The sequence below is a fragment of the Lepisma saccharinum genome, chromosome 12, assembly GCF_977018435.1.
Source record: "Lepisma saccharinum chromosome 12, izLepSacc3.1, whole genome shotgun sequence".
Lineage (NCBI taxonomy): Eukaryota > Metazoa > Arthropoda > Insecta > Zygentoma > Lepismatidae > Lepisma > Lepisma saccharinum.
In genome coordinates, this window is record NC_139240.1 from 35,772,735 (window position 1) to 35,796,075 (window position 23,341).

The following is a 23,341-nucleotide window of genomic DNA, read 5'->3' on the forward strand; positions in this document are numbered from 1 at the left end:
TGGTGGGGAGTATAAGTTCAAATATAGGGGGTGAAAGTGTATATTTAGAGACAAAATGGCCATGAATTGGAACTTTGTTAAGGATTTTAGGGCGATGTTAAGGAAATTTGGAGGGGTGGAGGTGTAGATAAATGAATACTGCGTCTTCGTATCTTGCTGCATGGCTGTGAAAATGTAGTGTTTGAATAAATACACCAGGCTATGGGTGAAGACAAATTCACATTACATCCAAATATTTATAGAAGAATTGTCACTACTATTCACTATTACAAAATCAAATTCCCTCACTTATCAAGGTACTTTTAAATAACTTTACAGACAACTGTAAAATTATTTAACATATAATTGTGTACATTTTTACTTTCAATTGAAATGTTGTTACGAGGTCATTAGATATTTTTCAAATAATTATTGTTATTTAGCATTGCTTTTCTGCCCCACGTGGCTAATGGCGATGACGAGTGACGATTAGATGATGCTGATGGAGGGTATAATCACAAATATCACCCACCCCCACGCTGAGATCAAACCTGCGGCCCTGGCATCATAGCACACTGTGTTAATCACTCTGCTAAAAAAGTTGGTGCCAGGTCTTTAAAAGAACCAACATTAAAGAATTTGTGCTTTGCCAGATTCCGGGCAGCACTGTCAAGGTATCTCCTCTGTTGATAGCTGCGTGGGTTTGACACAGATGACAATACAATCAGTAACTTTCTTAAAAACAAATTATATTTCCAGCATACCTTAAAGTGAAGTTCCGTCTTTGTACGATCAAGAAGAGACTGCATAGTTTCGAGCTCCTGTGAATACTTGAACGACTTCTCCTCGACCAGACGGATCTTCTCTCTCTTTTCCTGGTTGATCAGAAGCTCTGCCTTGTCCAGTTTGGACCTCAAAATGGACACCTCGCCAACTTTCGTATAGAAATCGCTCTTCAAAGCTGAGTTCTCCCTCCGCAGCCTTTGCACCTCGTCCAATAAAGCCTGACTTGCTGCGTTTGCATTTGAGGCTGCCGGTGTCGAACACAAGCCATTTTGCTGTGATTGCCTAACAGGACATTGCGGAACTACCACGGGAGTTTTAAACGTGAAGCGTGATACCTTGCTTCTCTCGGAGTAGGGCAGCAGTGAAGATCCCGGTTGGAGTCTAACCTTATTTTTGAAGGTCATATTGAGATGCGTAACGGTGGGACTGAATGTGTCAGTCTTTGAACTGCTAGGCTTCGGTTTGTCGAGACATACCTGCGTCGCGATCGACACAATCTCTTCGACAGTCTCATCCGGTAAATCCTCACCCCAAAGGTCCTCTTCATCGTCTGCCCTCCCACTGGCGTTACCGTCTTGCTTTGAAGTACTTGGTTGATTAGCTTTGCTGCAAACTGCTATATCCAGGCGAGGCTTCTTTGTTGGAGCACCGAAGCTTTGCTGGAATTCTGGAGGAATACTGTTGGAGAATTCTGACCGTTTTCTGCTGTCCATTCCTTGACTGTCCCATACTCTGCAATAAAACATGAATAATAACATCAGTTGGAGCTGAGATGTTTCATGCACTGACTTCTGATTGTGCAATGAGTTTGCTACTGAAGATAAGGATAAGAAGGGGCCCAAGTTCTGAATTTATTATGGTGCACAGGTATTGGTTTTATTTCTTTTGTCAGTTAACACATACTTCGGAGTCTTAGTGATTACTTTCCATGTGTTTTCTGGAGAACAATTTTTCCCTTTCATATATTCCCATATGATTGTTTGTGAGCAGCCATTCATTTACTGTTGATACGAACTACTGTTGCCATTTACTTTATATGTGTGAGGAAGCATTTTGTCTCTAAATGCTTTCGTTGTTAGGTCAGGCGGGCCAGGTTCAGGACTCAAGCATTAATAAAATATCCTTAAATTCCTTTGTTGTTAGGTTAGATAGGCCGGTTTAGGGGTCTTAGCATTATAATAATGTCACTAATTGCTTTAAACACCTGATCATGTAATATTTGGTCTCGATCATGAAACCAATTTCAAGCCACTTATAAAAAAAAAATAACCTTGTACCAGACTTGAATGGAAACTAAGAATGCCTGCTCATGTAACTACATTCATTTCAAATCATAATTTCTCTGGTAACAAATACTTAGTAAAGCTTTTAACTGTGCTAATTAGTTTCTTCAAGTTTCAAAATTAACTCCACAATCATTTCCAGTATTCTAAAGCACTTCTTAATAGTCCTATAAAACTTGTAAAAAATCATTAAACATTCAGAACTGTTACCTAGGAAGGCCACATAGCGAAGAGAGGATGAATGTGAAAGTATCAGTTCATGGGAAATATTGCTGTTAAAAGTAGGTTGAAAATCCAAGTACACTCTTGGAATATTTTTTTCCAAATGGGAAAAAGTTCTACACACATGCACACTATTCCAATGTAGTCAAACTTAATAAACATAACATACAAATAGTTACATCACAAATGCAGCTGACCTGTTATAATTAGTTAAGTATTGAAAAGTGTTACAACATTCAGAGCATCAAATGTGACCACTTAGGAGGAAGTAAATATTTTTGAGAGGTAGAACAAGCCTTGCTGTCTAACTGATCAGAAACAAAATATAAAGTCTCAATTATTTTGCAAAATAATATTTATTTAATCAAAATAGACATGTAGTAAGAAATGTAATATCCAGCCAGCTGATACTGGTAGTCCTAGCTTGTTGATTACTCTGCACTGTAGTTCCATTACCAAGGATAAATTTAGTCATGAGTGAACATTAGTGCAGAACTAATGTTAGAATTGTGTTCATGTAACTGCATTAAATTAAGGGTAACGGTTCCGATTGTTTTATGATTTCTCCTAACACAAAGACTAATTATTGTAGAATTTTGGAAATCATTGTCACACAAAATTTGAACATTCCTTAAAGTAATGAGCACTGTTTGGACTCAAAAAAAGTTATTTATGTTGAAAATTATCTTACGCACTTCTCATGGACAAGTTATTCTCCGTTGACAAGTGACAGTAAATATCGTAGAAGCATGGGAATGAATGTAGAAGTAAATCGGAACCTTAGTAGAATGCATTTAGGGACTTTATTTTAATGCTAAGGGAACCAAACCTAACCTAACCACGGAAGCATATATTGAACAAAACCTTAAGTAATCACTAAAACTCTGCAGTATGTGTTAACAGACGTACATTGAAATCGAATTTCATTCGTAGCATGATGAAATCGCAATAAAACAAAAGGAACTTGGGCCCGGATGAGCATATCTGTGAACTGTAAAAATAAAGTGAACTTAAAACAAGAAAGTCATAATAGAAGCAGCAGTCCATATTGGAACACTTATAGGCATTTTTCCTTACACTTATAGGCACTCCATGGTGTGCAGAAATAAAAGAACTTGGTACCAGTTTCATAGATCGGAGACACATTAAAATCGGATATTTTGTGTTTCGCATGGTTCGTACTTACCAATTGTGTATTGCGGAACATAGTTCAAGGTGCTATTATGCTTTTTTCACGAAAAAGAAAAACAATTTTTCACATAGAGAGTAATTTCTTTGACTCCTTTTTTCGCTTCCATAACACAGAATATGGTGAACAAATCTTGACTACTGTAGTGGGCATGCAGTGTTTCCAACATCCTTCACCGAAAAATAACTACTATCGTGTTCGTCACTTGTGCAAATTATACATTATGCACAGGTAGCTGAAGGATAGCCCCACGAACCATACACGGATAGCCCCATGAATCATTCACGGATAGCCCCACGAACCATTATGCACGGTAATTCACCGATAGCCCCACGAACCATTCACAGATAACCCAACAGACCATTCACAGATAGCCCCACAAACCATTTCCGATAAGGTTAGATTAGGTTTGGTTACGTTAGGCAAGGATAGTAAAAAAAAGCGGGTTTGAAACACTTGACAGGGGCTTACATCGTCAAACATACGCAGCATCCGGTTGTTGTAGGGCAAGCAAATGAAAGCAATGGCAAATGTGCGTCGGTGAGATATTTCTCTTGAAAAATACATGATTTCCTGGTCAAATATATTCCACGGTGAAAGAAAATACCTTGACGAACGTTGTAAATTGGAGAAACTCATTTCCGTAAGTAGTTTCGGTAAAAATTTACTATCCTTTGGACACCTCTAATTTTTTCGTTTCGTCAATTTTTGACATTCGTACTTACGTATCTGCTTCGCGGAACATTCCTGAAGGTGTAGAACATCTAGAAATTGCAAAATAAGCAAAATTAAGGCGTTAGTTTTCGGAATGGAAACTGTCGATTTTCGCGATTTTTTTTGTTTCACAACCAAATATATATATTCCTGATACTACCACGACACCAAATTTTAACTATGTTTGCCTAACCTAACCAAACTAACCTAACCACGTGCCAATGGTTCGTGGGGCTAGCACCAATGGTTCGTGGGGCTAGCGTCAATGGCTCGTGGGGCTAGCATCAATGGTTCGTGGGGCTAGCATCAATGGTTCGTGGGGCTAGCGTCAGTGGTTCATGGGGCTGGTGCCAATGGTTTGTGAGGCTAGCGCCAATGGTTCCTGGGGCTAGCGCCAACGGTTCGTGGGGCTAGCGCCAACGGTTCGTGGGGCTAGCGTCAATGGTTCGCAATTATTTCCAATTTCTAGATCCTGATACTAACACAACACCAAATTTTAACTATGTTTGCCTAACCTAACCAAACTAACCTAACCACGTGCCAATGGTTCATGGGGCTAGCACCAATGGTTCGTGGGGCTAGCATCAATGGCTCGTGGGGCTAGCATCAATGGTTCGTGGGGCTAGCGTCAGTGGTTCATGGGGCTGGTGCCAATGGTTTGTGAGGCTAGCGCCAATGGTTCCTGGGGCTAGCGCCAACGGTTCGTGGGGCTAGCGTCAATGGTTCGCAATTATTTCCAATTTCTAGATCCTGATACTAACACAACACCAAATTTTAACTATGTTTGCCTAACCTAACCAAACTAACCTAACCACGTGCCAATGGTTCGTGGGGCTAGCACCAATGGTTCGTGGGGCTAGCGTCAATGGTTCGTGGGGCTAGCATCAATGGTTCGTGGGGCTAGCGTCAATGGTTAGCAATTATTTCCAATTTCTAGATCCTGATACTAACACAACACCAAATTTTAACTATGTTTGCCTAACCTAACCGAACTAACCTAACCACGCGCCAATGGTTCGTGGGGCTAGCGACATGCCATCCTTCTAACTCTCGTTGCAAATGCAGACAGTTTGAAACACTGGATACCCAATGACCATGAACAAAACACAATCACAACGCATCATGTTACAGTCACAATGCGTGATGGTGTACGAAGGTGTATGCGCCAAACGCTATTCTCCGTCGCCAAATTAATTTTCAACGAACAACATGAATTTCAGCTATGGGTAAGACTGCAGAATATGGGCTGCTTAGGAGGAACGCGGTTCATAATTTTTTGGTAACGTTTTGTAGTTAGTAATCGGGAAAAGTAAGTTTTAAAAAAAATATAAATATGCTGACCAAGGCAGTAATTTATTTTATTAAAAACATAAACTAAACGTAACGTTTCAACCTTCTAGCAAGGTCTTCATCAGACTCTGTATCAAGTACAAAAGTCATAAATGCACAGGCCTAACCTTGTACTTGATACAGAGTCTGATGAAGACCTTGCTAGAAGGTTGAAACGTTACGTTTAGTTTATGTTTTTAATAAAATAAATTACTGCCTTGGTCAGCATATTTATATTTTTTCATAATAATGGAAACAAGGCTTAATGGTGTTATAAGTTTTAAAGTGCGGAAAAAATTTTTCTTTAAAAAAAAACAGAAAAACGTGTCCAGGTTGGGCGGTTTTAAAATCGTAGCAGCGAAGGAAAAGGCATATTCCTGCACAAATCTAGTGAAAGCAAAAAATGCCTGTGTTGTTAGGTAGCTAGGTTTAGTTTACTTAGCCTAAATAATAATTATTCATTGTATTTATGCTAATGAAACCTAACCTAACAGGCCTAACCTAACCTTGTAGGCATTCCTCGAAGAAATAATGAAAGAAACTGTGCGTAAACAATAGGAACACGAACGAATGGAGAAAGGCATTGCTTTTAGTAGCAGGAAAAACAATTTTCATTGTATTTATGCTATTGGAACCCAACCTAACAGACCTATCCTTGTAAGCATTCCTCGTCTGAAATAATGAAAGAAACTAAGCGTTTGTGGGTGGAATCCGGAGCGACAAATCAACTTGAATTCCGCAAAACGAAGGGTCTCACTTATCGCACAACACTTGAGTGCGTAAACAATATGGATGCGAACAAATGGGGAAATGCATTGCTTTTAGTAGCAGGAAAAACATTTTTTACGGGCAATAATATAATAGTAATCGTAAAAGGAACACCAGAAAATGGAAGTAGAAGGTACGCACTTTCAGTTGATATAAATTTCGTTCGTCTATTTAGAGGGAAAAAGCAGCCCATGTTCTGCAGTGAGACCAAAGAATGCATGCATCCATGTAACAGGCCAGGATGTAGATCATGCACATGGGCAGTTTAAAACCTGGTGAAAATAGCTCAAAAACTAGCTACACCACTCCAATAAATGTATGTACTGTACATCATGTACGTATGTGGCATTGAACATTTATCATCCTAAATTGGAAGTAAAGATTTGTCTACATTTTAGTGTCATTTACAAATGAAGGGCACGTCGAGGGGGTGGACAAAATACAAACTTTTATCTCACACATTGGAGCCACTATTTAATATTGCACATGGAGAGATGGAAACAAATAGGAAATTGGTTGATTGATTTGTTTTATTTTCTTCGATTTTTTTCTGTCACTTTTGACTAATCGCGAAGATTTGATGAAGGGACATTCGGAACCCCTGGTGTTGTGGTAACCATTCACGTCTGTGAAGTTCCCCACATTTTCTTCAGCCACAAATACAAGCCACGCCCACAATACCACAAGCCACATCCACAAGAGCAGGGTTGCAAGCCGCGAATATAATATGGTATATGAAATAAAGAAATTACTGTCACACCCCAAAAATAATACATATACATGCCCTAGAAGAAAGACGTGTTTCTCGCATAATGATACCGGCCGCGATCCAGCCACGAATTTTAACACGAGCCACAAATGATAATTCTAAAGCAGAGACCTAATAGAAATTGGATATTATGAATTTAAAATAAAGAAAAAACATTAACGAACAGTATGAAATAAAAAAATTACTGTCACACCCCACAAATAATAAAGATACATGCCCTAGAAGATAGACGTGTTTCTCGCATAATGATACCAGCCGCGATCCAGCCACGAATTTCAACCCGAGCCACAAATGACAATTCCAAAGGAGAGATCTAATAGAAATTGGATTTTATGAATTCAAAATAAAGAAAAAACATCAGCGAACAATATGAAATAAAAAAATTACTGTCACACCCCGCAAATAAAACATATACATGCCCTAGAAGATAGCCGTGTTTCTCGCATAATGGTACCGGCCGCGATCCAGCCACGAATTTTAACACGAGCCACAAATGATAATTCTGAAGCAGAGACCTAATAGAAATGGGATATTATGAATTTAAAATAAAGAAAAAACATTAACGAACAGTATGAAATAAAAAAATTACTGTCACACCCCACAAATAATAAAGATACATGCCCTAGAAGATAGACGTGTTTCTCGCATAATGATACCAGCCGCGATCCAGCCACGAATTTCAACCCGAGCCACAAATGACAATTCCAAAGGAGAGATCTAATAGAAATTGGATTTTATGAATTCAAAATAAAGAAAAAACATCAGCGAACAATATGAAATAAAAAAATTACTGTCACACCCCGCAAATAATACATATACATGCCCTAGAAGATAGCCGTGTTTCTCGCATAATGGTACCGGCCGCGATCCAGCCACGAATTTTAACACGAGCCACAAATGATAATTCTAAAGCAGAGACCTAATAGAAATGGGATATTATGAATTTAAAATAAAGAAAAAACATTAACGAACAATATGAAATAAAAAAATTACTGTCACACCCCGCAAATAATACATATACATGCCCTAGAAGATAGCCGTGTTTCTCGCATAATGGTACCGGCCGCGATCCAGCCACGAATTTTAACACGAGCCACAAATGATAATTCTAAAGCAGAGACCTAATAGAAATGGGATATTAGGAATTTAAAATAAAGAAAAAACATTAACGAACAGTATGAAATAAAAAAAATACTGTCACACCCCACAAATAATAAAGATACATGCCCTAGAAGATAGACGTGTTTCTCGCATAATGATATCGGCCGCGATCCAGCCACGAATTTTAACAAGAGCCACAAATGGCAATTATAGGAAAGAGACCTAATAGAAATTGGATTTTATGACTTCAAAATAAAGAAAAAACATTAACGTACCATACATAATAAGAAAAATTACATTCACATGCCCTTGAGGAAATACTTTATTTACGTTTTATCGTACCGCCCGCGATCTAACGTTTGCTACCTTTTACTTCGCTTTTCGATTGTGCCATGTCTGACTAATTTGCGAATATGTGGATGAGTGAAGACATGATGAACTTGATGAATGCACACTCACATACATCCATGTTCAGCCGCGATTCGAACCCCGGCTTCGGGGCGCGATATGCTAACCACTCCGCCATGGGGGGCGGCTACGTGCCACGACTGACAATACTAGCAAAGCGACTTAATATAAATTGGATTTAATGACTTTAATATGAAGAAAAAACATACATGAATTATGCAAAATTGGATTCAAATAAGTTGTTAATGTGTTCCCTTTCAGTGTTTTAGCAGCCACCTTTGATATAGGGCGGAGGATGAGCAACTTCCGTGCTCTCTTATCTGGAGGCCACCTGCAGGTGGATTGACCTTGTGGAATTCCCTAAGGCTGGTTTCTTGCCATGCAGGTGTTTGTCTCCAATACCAGAAGATAGACGTGTTTCTCGCATCAAGATACCGGCCGCGATCCAGCCACGAATTTTAACATGAGCCACAAATGACAATATTATCAAACGGTCCTAACATAATGTGGATTTTATGACTTGAAAATAAAGAAAATACATTAACGAACAATATTAAATAAAAAAATTACTGTCACACCCCACAAATAATAAAGATACATGCCCTAGAAGAAAGACGTGTTTCTTGCATTATGATACCGGCCGCGATTCAGCCACGAATTTTTACACGAACCACAAACTAATAAGATGAACTAAAATTGCTTTCGTCTATAATAAAACAATTACACCAAAGGAGATTTTAAACTGATAAAGGGTCGAAATCATTAAGATTGTCGGTAACTTGGCGGGGGGTAAGGGGGCACTTGCCCTCTCCCAGCAAAAATTCTCGTTATTTAAGTCACGAGTTTAGTCACATGAAAATCGAGTTCCTCCATGCCATGTTCGTATATATCCGAAGAACTAAGTACATAAACAAGATTTTGTTGTACCTGAAAAGAAACAATTATTCACATTGTTAAAATAGTTTGTTGTCAGTTCACTCCACGGCCGATAAAGGTCCGGATCACCGGGATTCGAATCCCGAACCTCCAAATTACAAGGAAGTCACGTTACCAGCTACGGCAAGAAGGAGATTGATGTGGACGAATTGAGTGTCACTCTCACGTAAATATTTCGGCTTCGAAATGTTTACACACCAGTCCGGCAACAATCAAGGAGTCCCGAATTCGTACCCCGCTGAGGTCTACGTCTCAAAAAACATCCACAGAGTCATGTCCTGGCAGCCCAACACAAGAAGATTTTGTTCAAGGCTAACAAAGAAAGGTAAGAACCGGGTCTAGTTACTAAAAAAACGCCAGTCATTCCCTTTCTCAGGTAGCGGTTCCTTAAAAGGAACCTTGTCATCTCGTTTTCTCTCCTGGGTGGACGGCAAACCTAGCCTGGGAAATAAAAATAATAACAAAAAAAAAAAAAAAACTAGGAGAGACACGTGTAAACATTATACATTATATACAAGACGATATAAATTGTGATATGCAGGTTAGTATTATTCTTCACAGTCATGTTTTCATGTTTTAGGTATTTATTGTTTTTTTTAATAATGCCCAGTGAACCTGGAAAATAATAATCAAAGAAACAAGGAAATATCATAAAATGTCATACTGAGTTGATTATAGAGAATTTTCTGTTATAAAAATAGCTGGTGAACCTGAAAAAAAAAAGGAAAATGTAATTATGTACATTGTGAAGAAGATGAGATGAAGGAGAAGATTAATTCCCTCAGAAATAGAAAGGACAGAGAAGAATAATATATTAACAGAAACACGACATTCATTCACAGTCAGACAAATAAATATTTACAGTATGTGCACTCTGTAGAATTATATTTTATATAAATAAGTTTAAGTAAATAAATAAGTAATTTTATATATATATATAAATATATATATACTATATATGTATATGTACAATTTTATACAATGTTACTGTTACTATTTACTGTCCTGTTGCATGTTTTCGACACCTCCAGAGTTCCAGGGATTAAGAAAGCAAGAACTGAAAAAAAATGTCTGGTATCTTGTAAATGGAAACCCCAACCAAAACACTTTTACTGTGCTGCTGAAGTTGAAGTACAGCAGCTCACATCACCCCTTCAGAGGTGTGGACATAGTTGCTGAACATTAAACTTCCAGCAGCAGCAATTTGTAACCCACAAAAACTAACTTGCAAGTGTATGAAATATAATAAATGCAGTCCTCCAATACTCAACAACAAATGCTTAATGTTCACATTAAATGGTCATTATTCAAAATATGCAGGTTTCGCCTGGTTAACTTGCATCTCACATCACCATAATGGCGTGGACATAGTTGCAAGTTTCAGACTAAACCAGCAATGTTATTGTTACATAGCATGGGCACCTATCCTACAAACCATTTGCATGGCAAAGTACGCACTTAAAGTTACTTGACTCAAAGTAATCGCGACTCGCAGTTTTGCTCACACAAGGGATGTGCAGCCACCTTTTACAAACATCGCATCCAACCCAATCTACATCTTGTGTTAAACTACCTCTCCCACAATACATGCAAAAATCGTCAACTGCCCTTGAGGCTTTCAGCAAACTCATTTGTAACACCTTCCTGTACTCATTAGGATCAAAATTCTCTACTAGATTTCCCTCTACAAGTAGTTGTTTTATGAAATGTAGAACGAAAACACCACAGTTGTAACCGTCCGTTTGGTGCACGGTGTTCAAATTCAGCAAGTGCCACCTTTTGGTATCCAGCTTGTCTGTAGAAAAAGTGTTCCTTTTTTCTACGAACCTTTCAAACAATTGGAAATACTTCTCTTTGTGGGCAATGGACGTATATACAGAATCTAATATGGATACTGCACCTTTAACAATATCAGCAAAAATTAGACACCAGTGATTATGATTAATTAAGATTGGCATAACAAGCAAAGAGTAATGGGAGATTGTCATGGAGTTCACACTACATTCCCTAACGAAATTACACTCAATCAAATTGGTTGCTAGTTCACACGGAATGTAAAGGATGTGGGATTTCTTACTTTGGATTATGATTAGCTCTGCACATAAGTCAATGATAAAATTAGTTAAGAACTTGTTGCAACTGAGAGTAAGAAAATCGGAATGATATAGCCCTTGGGTATCAAAATTACCAATTACACAGTTTTTATCTCTTACTTGCACTGAGTAATAGACAGGACTCGAAACTAGCCCATTTGGGAGGAAGGATAGCTGGTTACTGATTGCAACATCTGATTGTGTTGAAGACACGAGTGGTGCCGAGCTTTCGGGACTCTCATCGCCATGTTGCAACCCTTGGACCGAAGCAGGTAACACACAGTTTTCTGATGGGGTTTCATGAATACCTGGGAACAAATTCTCACCTTTCAGAATGTGCCGCGTGAAGTAAGTGCGTTTCCTCTTAACACGCTTTTGCCATGTCTCCACTGACATTTCCTCAGCATCCTGATCGCATCTTTTCCTCTTCTGCGTACATTGGAAAGTGCTTGGGATATCCAAGAGAAATTGTTTACACAACGCATCTATTTTCCCTTTGAGTGCCCTCACAAACCTTCCACACTTCTGATGAAGTTCACTATTCAAGACGTTGTGTTTAACATGATTAAACCAAGACTCTACTGCTGCGTTACTAAGCCTGTCCATGGGCAGCTTATTTCCACCAGGAAGCAGTAGCCGAGACCACAAAACAATGTACGGCATGTACTTTTTAATTATTACATCCGCCATTTTGGGACAGTAGTACTCATTTTTTTCGCTTTCAGCTTCATTCGAAATATCTTGAGGAACAAGGCTGTTAAAGTGCTTGAAATAGGGACTTGCTTTATATATTGTTTTAATGTCTGGCGTATCAGAGACCTGAACTTCAGACTGTACAACTTCATCCACGAAGTGTGGAACACCAAATGTTTGCAGAAGAGAAAAGGATTCCCTAACCTTATCATTTTTGTATTTGCTGTACAATATTATCAAAACGTTGGAAAATATCACCTCTTGTTGAGATAGCGTTGTTGAATTTGCTAGCATTCCAATACCTTCCAGTACAAAACGTTTACACTGTTTGTCATTTGTTGCCTTTTTCGCATCCTGTGCAACAATGTGCATAAAATGCGCAACACACACATGTAGTTGAACCACTTGAAATGTCCCTCCCATGTTATTATTGGTCAACATGGTGTACGTTAATTTCAAGTAACTCAACATAGACATCTTATTCCACGCTTGAAGGACTGCATTCATTATGGCATAACTGAAGTCTGTCACAACATGAAAAAACGCTGGCCACCGTCTGAACTCGTTATAAAAAAAAGCTCTGAAGGAAAGAAGAAAACCTGCTATCTGAGCGGTGTTGTGCACTGTAGAGATCATTTCCATTATGGGGAACGATTTGCCTTTGAAACTTATAACTCCCGCATAATAAAGAGGTCTTTTCTCCATGATGTCTACAGAACGTATTACTGAACCTGTAGCATCAAAATGCAAAATGCAGGTTTCCGGTTGTTTCGCAGATGAATACAACTTCCATACCTCAAGCTGCGGTTTACTATACATGTACGTGCAGAATGGCAAACTCACAAATTGAATATATCTGTTGGGCGATTGAACAGTTTCAGCATATTCCAAACACAAGTCGAGAAAATCATCTCGTGATTTATCACCCTGCGAAAGAGCTTCAGATCTTACTTTACGAATTACTGCCTCGGACTTAATACCCTGGCAGTTGCCAGCCTTAATAGCCTCAATATCAGCTGCAGATATTTCGTTTTGGATGTAGGCAGCAGGCTTCATGTGAAGCAGACGATTTTGGGCTACTTCCCTATCCAATCCCCTCAACTGGCTAGTTTTCTTCTTTCCATCATGATTTACCGATCCCTGAGACCACACTTGAAAACAAACTGATTCTGTGGTGTTCGGGTTCGGGTCAGCTGTCATCACAAATTTCATGCACCCTTCAAATGAACACTTTCCATAAACCTTTACCAAGGGGCAAGACTTTCGTTTTTTATCATTAATCCTACTCTCTTTGATTGCAAGTATACAACCGTTATTTATGTCAAAAAATTTCTTTCTAGCAAGAGATGGCCAAACGGATTTGTTCATGTGATCGCCTTCATACACTAAACGCCATTCTTCAGCACTAAGAAAAAACGATCCACAGTATTTCATATCTTTATGTTTTGTCCTACCGACCGATTTAACATTGGGGGGTTTCTCTGAAGCAGCAAGCAAAGACGTATGCGAGTCGGGCAAAACATAGTTTGTAAAGGCTTCATCACCTTCAGCAAGGTCAATAGCATTATAATCAACAGATTTATGTATTTTAGAAACACTATTGTCAGTTGCCTCATGTGGCCTACTGATTGTGCCAATTCTATCAGAAGTATAAATTTCACAAACTTGAGAAATAACGTTAGAAAAGTTATCAATACCTTGTGCCTGAGAACGTTCAAAGCACAAGGAATCAACAACCGGAATTTGACATTCTTTGGTCTGAATAATACGGATGTTGTGAGATTCACCTTCATTCATAGAAATGACACAATCATTTACACAATCCTTCGAACCACAAAAAGATTCATCACGACCCTCATTCTTTAACTCCGGAACGGATTTACAGATTACTTTCTTAGGAGAAGGAGTTTTCCGAATTGTATTATTAGGAGAAGGAGTTTTGCGAATTGTATTATAACCCCGGCGGGAGGCAATAAGCCTCCTGCATTCAGCCTTCACATCCCCACGATTCCAAACCTTCCACAATCTATGTGTAAACACGCGATCATCGTCACCAAAGAAATGCCGCGCGGCCGATGCAATAACAGATTTCACACCAAATCCCTTCACATGGGAAACATTGCTTACCTTAGTGCTTATATAAGCTGCCAATTCGTGCTTATCTAAACTGCTTTCAAACGTCATCTCGATTAAACTTCAACCGGCGACAGCGATCTATCTGGAACTCTGAATAACACTGGAAAACACGCGCTAGCACCCGGAACTGAAAATGCAGTTCTTTTAACAACTCACCCGGACACACGACTTCGACGGTCGGCTGAAGATTACTGAAGACTCAGTACCGATCTGTCAACACTCACGAACTCTCACGACCAGGTGTGCGATAAAACTTTCATGCCACGGGCAGCTGCACGTGTTGGGCACCTCGTATTTATACCATTTTCTTGCAGGGCATGTTTATTTTCAGAAGAGCCAATGACATTACGAGATTGCCTCACACCCACAAGCATAGGAGTATAAAAATATAGATATGTTGAAATAAACCTGCTTGTTTTGATCTTTCATTGGGAACACTGAGGTTGCTTTTGAATCACTATCATTACTTTTTTTGAGTTGAAATCCTCTTTTTCCTTTGGTAACTTGCACGAAATGGAAGCACGGTTTGGAGAATACACTTTGGTAGGAGACAGTCTCCTATTACGATTCTGGGAGCACACCAGCGGAGTGACCATCTATAAAAACCGTAAGTATGACTATTTTTTTTTCTCCTTCCGGCCTACGTAATGAATGTTTTTTTATTTGCTTATGTTGAGTTGTGTTTCTGTGTTAAGTTGCTCATCAGAGAAGTCGTGATTGGACCTACAGTTCAAAATAGAATCCGAACCATTATGTGCCTGCCGGAGTATCGAACCCGAGACCATACACTCTGTGATGCATATGTAAGTAAAGGGCTCCCACGTATGCAAATGATTATCACTCTTGCCTTTGGTGCATACTGTCCCGTGTTCGATCCCGCTGTGAACTCCAAAATGTCAATGAGGGGCACCAACTACCAAGGAATGTGTCGGATTCCAGTGTACGGACAACTAATTTAGTAATGAGATATGTTTTATAGAGCGTATATTGATACACCTACAGGGTGGCGGCGATTAGGGGGGGCGAGGGGGGCAGTTGCCTTCCCCCACTTTTCACCACTTTTGCCCCCGCACTATGCTAAATCTTATCTACAAAGGGAAATGTAATGTCTTTGCCACCCCCCCCCCTTTTGGCCCCTGCACTGGCCGTGTACTGCATACATTAACTAATACAGCAATTATCCACGAAAAGTTATTATTTGAAAGAAACATGCCTGTGAATGCGAAATATAACACAATTTCCGACTGCTCGTGTAATAATTGTAATCCTTTTCCATACACCAGGCAAGCAAGAGAGAAAATGCGGCTTGTGCATCAGCGGGCAGACATCTACGGATCTTCTTCGGAGACTTCGTTCGGGGGAGAATGCGATTAGCAACAAAAAAATACTTCTAATGATCGGGACAAATGATATATTGAAGGCAAGTACTGTCTTTTCGTTACCTCTATTCAGAAGATGTTCATGTAATTAGTAGCAATACACATTGTTACTTGACTTGGTGTTTTAAGTCCATGATATGCACATTATGTGAGGTTTCAAGATGATAATGATTATGTCGCCTATCACCTCACCGCTTCCATATTTCTTCAGTTAGAATTTCCTTTAAGTATATGCCTTATGGTCCTGTATCATGAGCTAATGGTTGTTTATTTTTAGGGACTCGAGGCGAATCATATAACGTACAGGATACGTTGTATTAGTGAACTGTTGGAGAGGATGGGGAACTCTGTTACCATCCTTATCCCACCCGTTGTACCGTTCATGACAAAGAGGAAAGAATGCCGTCAAAATTACAAATTATTTAAAGATGGCTTGGAGGCTCTGAGGGCTGGTAAGTACCTTTCTTCTAACGTGACATCTTGGTTTACTCAATGTTGGATTTGACATATAAAGAAAGTTTATAAAATGTAATATTTTGCCTCCGATTTTGAGTTACACTACATACGTCAAGGTTTGGCAATTGGCTTACTTTATTGAACGGTTGGAAATGTCAGAAAATTTATATGCAGTTTTAATTCATAACCTTCTAACATGACATCTTCTAATATTTTGCCTCCGTTTTTGAGTTACACTAGATACGTCAAGGTTTAGCAATTGGCTTACTTTATTGAACGATTGAAAATGTCAAAAATTTATATGCAGTTTGAATTCATTCTATACCTTCTCGTTTCAGATAACCGGAATTGTTTGAATGTGGGGCGATTATTTACGAGGAGAAATGAGCATGTGGTGTATTCCTTGTTTGAGAGGTTGGTATTACGGTTTATCTATTTTATATATATATATATATATATTATAAATTGCCAAAATTGTATTGCTTCAAAAATTATTTTTTGGCCTAGGAAAACAGTTAGTACGTGTAAAATGTAATGTAAAGGAAAGATATTACAATATAATGTGGGTACAGAAAACCAATAATATTAATTACTTTATTGTTATTATTACTATTTCTAGTTACTTTTTATCTTACATTTCATCTGTATACACGTTGAAAGATATTTTTATTTTATTTTAACAGAAGATATTCAAAAGGCTCCAGGACAGACTTGGTACACTGGAACGAAGAGGGGATGATGGCCGTGAAGACCTTCCTGGAATCAAATCTCGAAAACCAGGAATAAGCAGGTAAGTGGTATTTTGGAATTCTGACGATGCAGAGAAATTTTCTCTGAAGAAAGTAAGCTATTATTGAATATAACAGAAAATTCTCTATAATCAACTCAGTATGACATTTTATGATATTTCCTTGTTTCTTTGATTATTATTTTCCAGGTTCACTGGGCATTATTAAAAAAAACAATAAATACCTAAAACATGAAAACATGACTGTGAAGAATAATACTAACCTGCATATCACAATTTATATCGTCTTGTATATAATGTATAATGTTTACACGTGTCTCTCCTAGTTTTTTTTTTTTTTTTGTTATTATTTTTATTTCCCAGGCTAGGTTTGCCGTCCACCCAGGAGAGAAAACGAGATGACAAGGTTCCTTTTAAGGAACCGCTACCTGAGAAAGGGAATGACTGGCGTTTTTTTAGTAACTAGACCCGGTTCTTACCTTTCTTTGTTAGCCTTGAACAAAATCTTCTTGTGTTGGGCTGCCAGGACATGACTCTGTGGATGTTTTTTGAGACGTAGACCTCAGCGGGGTACGAATTCGGGACTCCTTGATTGTTGCCGGACTGGTGTGTAAACATTTCGAAGCCGAAATATTTACGTGAGAGTGACACTCAATTCGTCCACATCAATCTCCTTCTTGCCGTAGCTGGTAACGTGACTTCCTTGTAATTTGGAGGTTCGGGATTCGAATCCCGGTGATCCGGACCTTTATCGGCCGTGGAGTGAACTGACAACAAACTATTTTAACAATGTGAATAATTGTTTCTTTTCAGGTACAACAAAATCTTGTTTATGTACTTAGTTCTTCGGATATATACGAACATGGCATGGAGGAACTCGATTTTCATGTGACTAAACTCGTGACTTAAATAACGAGAATTTTTGCTGGGAGAGGGCAAGTGCCCCCTTACCCCCCGCCAAGTTACCGACAATCTTAATGATTTCGACCCTTTATCAGTTTAAAATCTCCTTTGGTGTAATTGTTTTATTATAGACGAAAGCAATTTTAGTTCATCTTATTAGTTTGTGGTTCGTGTAAAAATTCGTGGCTGAATCGCGGCCGGTATCATAATGCAAGAAACACGTCTTTCTTCTAGGGCATGTATCTTTATTATTTGTGGGGTGTGACAGTAATTTTTTTATTTAATATTGTTCGTTAATGTATTTTCTTTATTTTCAAGTCATAAAATCCACATTATGTTAGGACCGTTTGATAATATTGTCATTTCTGGCTCATGTTAAAATTCGTGGCTGGATCGCGGCCGGTATCTTGATGCGAGAAACACGTCTATCTTCTGGTATTGGAGACAAACACCTGCATGGCAAGAAACCAGCCTTAGGGAATTCCACAAGGTCAATCCACCTGCAGGTGGCCTCCAGATAAGAGAGCACGGAAGTTGCTCATCCTCCGCCCTATATCAAAGGTGGCTGCTAAAACACTGAAAGGGAACACATTAACAACTTATTTGAATCCAATTTTGCATAATTCATGTATGTTTTTTCTTCATATTAAAGTCATTAAATCCAATTTATATTAAGTCGCTTTGCTAGTATTGTCAGTCGTGGCACGTAGCCGCCCCCCATGGCGGAGTGGTTAGCATATCGCGCCCCGAAGCCGGGGTTCGAATCGCGGCTGAACATGGATGTATGTGAGTGTGCATTCATCAAGTTCATCATGTCTTCACTCATCCACATATTCGCAAATTAGTCAGACATGGCACAATCGAAAAGCGAAGTAAAAGGTAGCAAACGTTAGATCGCGGGCGGTACGATAAAACGTAAATAAAGTATTTCCTCAAGGGCATGTGAATGTAATTTTTCTTATTATGTATGGTACGTTAATGTTTTTTCTTTATTTTGAAGTCATAAAATCCAATTTCTATTAGGTCTCTTTCCTATAATTGCCATTTGTGGCTCTTGTTAAAATTCGTGGCTGGATCGCGGCCGATATCATTATGCGAGAAACACGTCTATCTTCTAGGGCATGTATCTTTATTATTTGTGGGGTGTGACAGTATTTTTTTTATTTCATATTGTTCGGTAATGTTTTTTCTTTATTTTGAATTCATAAAATCCAATTTATATAAGATCTCTCCTTTGGAATTGTCATTTGTGGCTCGGGTTGAAATTCGTGGCTGGATCGCGGCTGGTATAATTATGCGAGAAACACGTCTATCTTCTAGGGCATGTATCTTTATTATTGGTGGGGTGTGACAGTAATTTTATTATTTTTTTATTTTGTATAGTTCTTTAATGTGTTTTCTTTATTTTAAAGTCATAAAATCCAAGTTAGCCGGCACCCGTCGTGGAGTGGTTAGCACATCGCGCTGCGACGCCCTGAGTCCCGGGTTCAAATCCTGGCTTGGGCTTGGACGTTTGTGATGTCTATTCATCAATTTCATCATTCATCCCCATCTTCGCAAATTAGCCAAAAGTGGCACAAGAAGCGAAGTCACATAAATCAAATCAAAATAAGAAATAAAATGAAATCCAGTTTATGTTAAGACGGTTTGCTAATATTTTCATTCCTGGCCCGTGTTCACATTTGTGGCTGGATCGTGGCCGGTAATATAAAGCGAGAAACATTTATTTCTTTGAGGGCATGTATCTTTGATATTTGTTGGCTGTTACATCAAGAAACTCCAGTCTATAAACACTTTCTGGTATTGGAGACAAACACCTGCATGGCAAGAAACCAGCCTTAGGGAATTCCACCTGCAGGTGGCCTCCAGATAAGAGAGCACGGAAGTTGCTCATCCTCCGCCCTATATCAAAGGTGGCTGCTAAAACACTGAAAGGGAACACATTAACAACTTATTTGAATCCAATTTTGCATAATTCATGTATGTTTTTTCTTCATATTAAAGTCATTAAATCCAATTTATATTAAGTCGCTTTGCTAGTATTGTCAGTCGTGGCACGTAGCCGCCCCCCATGGCGGAGTGGTTAGCATATCGCGCCCCGAAGCCGGGGTTCGAATCGCGGCTGAACATGGATGTATGTGAGTGTGCATTCATCAAGTTCATCATGTCTTCACTCATCCACATATTCGCAAATTAGTCAGACATGGCACAATCGAAAAGCGAAGTAAAAGGTAGCAAACGTTAGATCGCGGGCGGTACGATAAAACGTAAATAAAGTATTTCCTCAAGGGCATGTGAATGTAATTTTTCTTATTATGTATGGTACGTTAATGTTTTTTCTTTATTTTGAAGTCATAAAATCCAATTTCTATTAGGTCTCTTTCCTATAATTGCCATTTGTGGCTCTTGTTAAAATTCGTGGCTGGATCGCGGCCGATATCATTATGCGAGAAACACGTCTATCTTCTAGGGCATGTATCTTTATTATTTGTGGGGTGTGACAGTATTTTTTTTATTTCATACTGTTCGTTAATGTTTTTTCTTTATTTTAAATTCCTAATATCCCATTTCTATTAGGTCTCTGCTTTAGAATTATCATTTGTGGCTCGTGTTAAAATTCGTGGCTGGATCGCGGCCGGTACCATTATGCGAGAAACACGGCTATCTTCTAGGGCATGTATATGTATTATTTGCGGGGTGTGACAGTAATTTTTTTATTTCATATTGTTCGTTAATGTTTTTTCTTTATTTTAAATTCATAATATCCCATTTCTATTAGGTCTCTGCTTTAGAATTATCATTTGTGGCTCGTGTTAAAATTCGTGGCTGGATCGCGGCCGGTACCATTATGCGAGAAACACGGCTATCTTCTAGGGCATGTATATGTATTATTTGCGGGGTGTGACAGTAATTTTTTTATTTCATATTGTTCGCTGATGTTTTTTCTTTATTTTGAATTCATAAAATCCAATTTCTATTAGATCTCTCCTTTGGAATTGTCATTTGTGGCTCGGATTGAAATTCGTGGCTGGATCGCGGCTGGTATCATTATGCGAGAAACACGTCTATCTTCTAGGGCATGTATCTTTATTATTTGTGGGGTGTGACAGTAATTTTTTTATTTCATACTGTTCGTTAATGTTTTTTCTTTATTTTAAATTCATAATATCCCATTTCTATTAGGTCTCTGCTTCAGAATTATCATTTGTGGCTAGTGTTAAAATTCGTGGCTGGATCGCGGCCGGTACCATTATGCGAGAAACACGGCTATCTTCTAGGGCATGTATATGTTTTATTTGCGGGGTGTGACAGTAATTTTTTTATTTCATATTGTTCGCTGATGTTTTTTCTTTATTTTGAATTCATAAAATCCAATTTCTATTAGATCTCTCCTTTGGAATTGTCATTTGTGGCTCGGGTTGAAATTCGTGGCTGGATCGCGGCTGGTATCATTATGCGAGAAACACGTCTATCTTCTAGGGCATGTATCTTTATTATTTGTGGGGTGTGACAGTAATTTTTTTATTTCATACTGTTCGTTAATGTTTTTTCTTTATTTTAAATTCATAATATCCAATTTCTATTAGGTCTCTGCTTTAGAATTATCATTTGTGGCTCGTGTTAAAATTCGTGGCTGGATCGCGGCCGGTATCATTATGCGAGAAACACGTCTTTCTTCTAGGGCATGTATATGTATTATTTTTGGGGTGTGACAGTAATTTCTTTATTTCATATACCATATTTTTAATAGAATGATGTATTTAAGCATTACGTATGTGTATAATCATAGTTTACTTAGCTTATTTTGCGTGAAAACGTGCGTTATACCATACACTGAAATTCGTGATATTCGCGGCTTGCAACCCTGCTCTTGTGGATGTGGCTTGTGGTATTGTGGGCGTGGCTTGTATTTGTGGCTGAAGAAAATGTGGGGAACTTCACAGACGTTAACCATTCCAGTACGGAGGTCGGCACGGCGAAATTGGAAATATTAACGTTCAGAGAGAAGATAACGTAACTGCTCATCAACTTCGCGAATTAACCAAATATGGGACACGCAGCACCGATGGCGTAATGATAATCAGTGCTTTCGCCTTGTAATCAAGAGGTCCTGGATTCAAGCCCGGTGGAGACACCTTGCACAGTGCTTTGGATTCCACTTTAAACTGATTAGCGTATGTGAGCATACAGTGGACGTAAAAACAAACAATATTACTAGACACCACGACAGATTTGATATTGAATTCGAACAGCTACTTCCTGACAGACTTTTAACAACCACAACTAACTAATACATTTACCTGAACAAGAATATGTTTATCCGAAAGATAGACGAATACTCTCAGCTTGAGTACAATGTTGATATAATGTCTAATTGAGAAAAAAACTCCATATTATTATTTATTCGTTTTCTGTTCTTCCTTGCTTGCTTCTTATTCTCCCGCAGATTATTGTTAGTGTTCTCATTGTTTTTATACAGCACGACTGTCAAAAACACACATCTCTTAAAAATAGAACATGCAGTGAAATCATTTACCAATAAAGAAATCAATTAGAGGTTATCTTCACAGTTATCAAGCGCATGGATAAGACTAACTCAATTTGATGAATTATATCTAATTTTATATCAATGAAGAAGTCCTAACGATCATAACGTATACAAAACAATCCTTCTCTAATTTCGTTCATATTTCGCATGCTCACTAATTTAGGGCTCCTAATCACAAATCTGAAGTTAAAATTTGGCGCTCACGTGTTGAATTTTCAAAAAAAGGGGGTCCGTGATCGCAAAAGTAAGTGTGACACAGTGGCGTATGCTGGTTTTAACTAGTGGGTAATCTCAGACACTTGATTCATCCACCCACTCCTGAAGTCTCCCTGCAAATTTACCTCAACCTTCATACAGGATGTACGAATGTATGTGTGAAAAATGTTACCTTATTGTTGCGACCACTGTCGAATAATTGTTGTGATTGCACTTGCAGTTCATCTACGTTTAGAATTTCAAACAATAAAACAAGATAATATAATAACTCTATAAGAAAAAACCTGTAACAAAGAATATGAAAGGAATTCGGTAGTGAAATAAAAACCCTCAATATTAATTGAAGTGTAAAATTCAAGTTACCCCAGTACCCAGTTACTCGTGCATTCCTGATTTTTGTTTTTATACACGGAAGTTTGAGTTCAAGACCTGTGGTCAGTGATGTGCGTCTACGCGTAACCAACGATAGTCTACATTCTACACGTAGACTATTTTATACACGTAGATTACGTAATCTATGTCAACAACATGGCGAAAGTTGATAACTTAGTAAAGGGCGCAGTGGAATTAAAAAAATATTATACTGCGTATCAGTTGCATATGTGTAAGGTGAACTTTTTATACTATTTCTTCCAAATTCGAACAATTTCTCACCTAAAAAGAAACGTAATATAGGAAATATTC

The 23,341-nt window shown here is 38.4% G+C and overlaps 1 protein-coding gene across 3 annotated transcripts in view; it reads right to left on the reverse strand.

Moving 5' to 3' along the window:
• Positions 1-22,343, reverse strand: part of mus304 (mutagen-sensitive 304) — a 59,159-nt gene extending 36,816 nt beyond the window's left edge. The window contains exons 1-2 of one of the 3 annotated variants that reach the window (XM_083132078.1): positions 22,194-22,343; positions 744-1,497 (exon numbers count right to left, since the gene is read on the reverse strand). In XM_083132078.1, coding sequence (XP_082988204.1) covers positions 744-1,478 — 735 coding nt within the window. In that variant the 5' untranslated portion in view covers positions 1,479-1,497; positions 22,194-22,343. Of the gene's footprint in view, positions 1-743; positions 1,498-6,151; positions 6,235-6,717; positions 6,782-22,193 lie in introns of those variants that run through there. The other 2 variants (XM_083132079.1, XM_083132080.1) reach the window with 2 other exon arrangements.
• Positions 22,344-23,341: the final 998 nt, after the last annotated feature.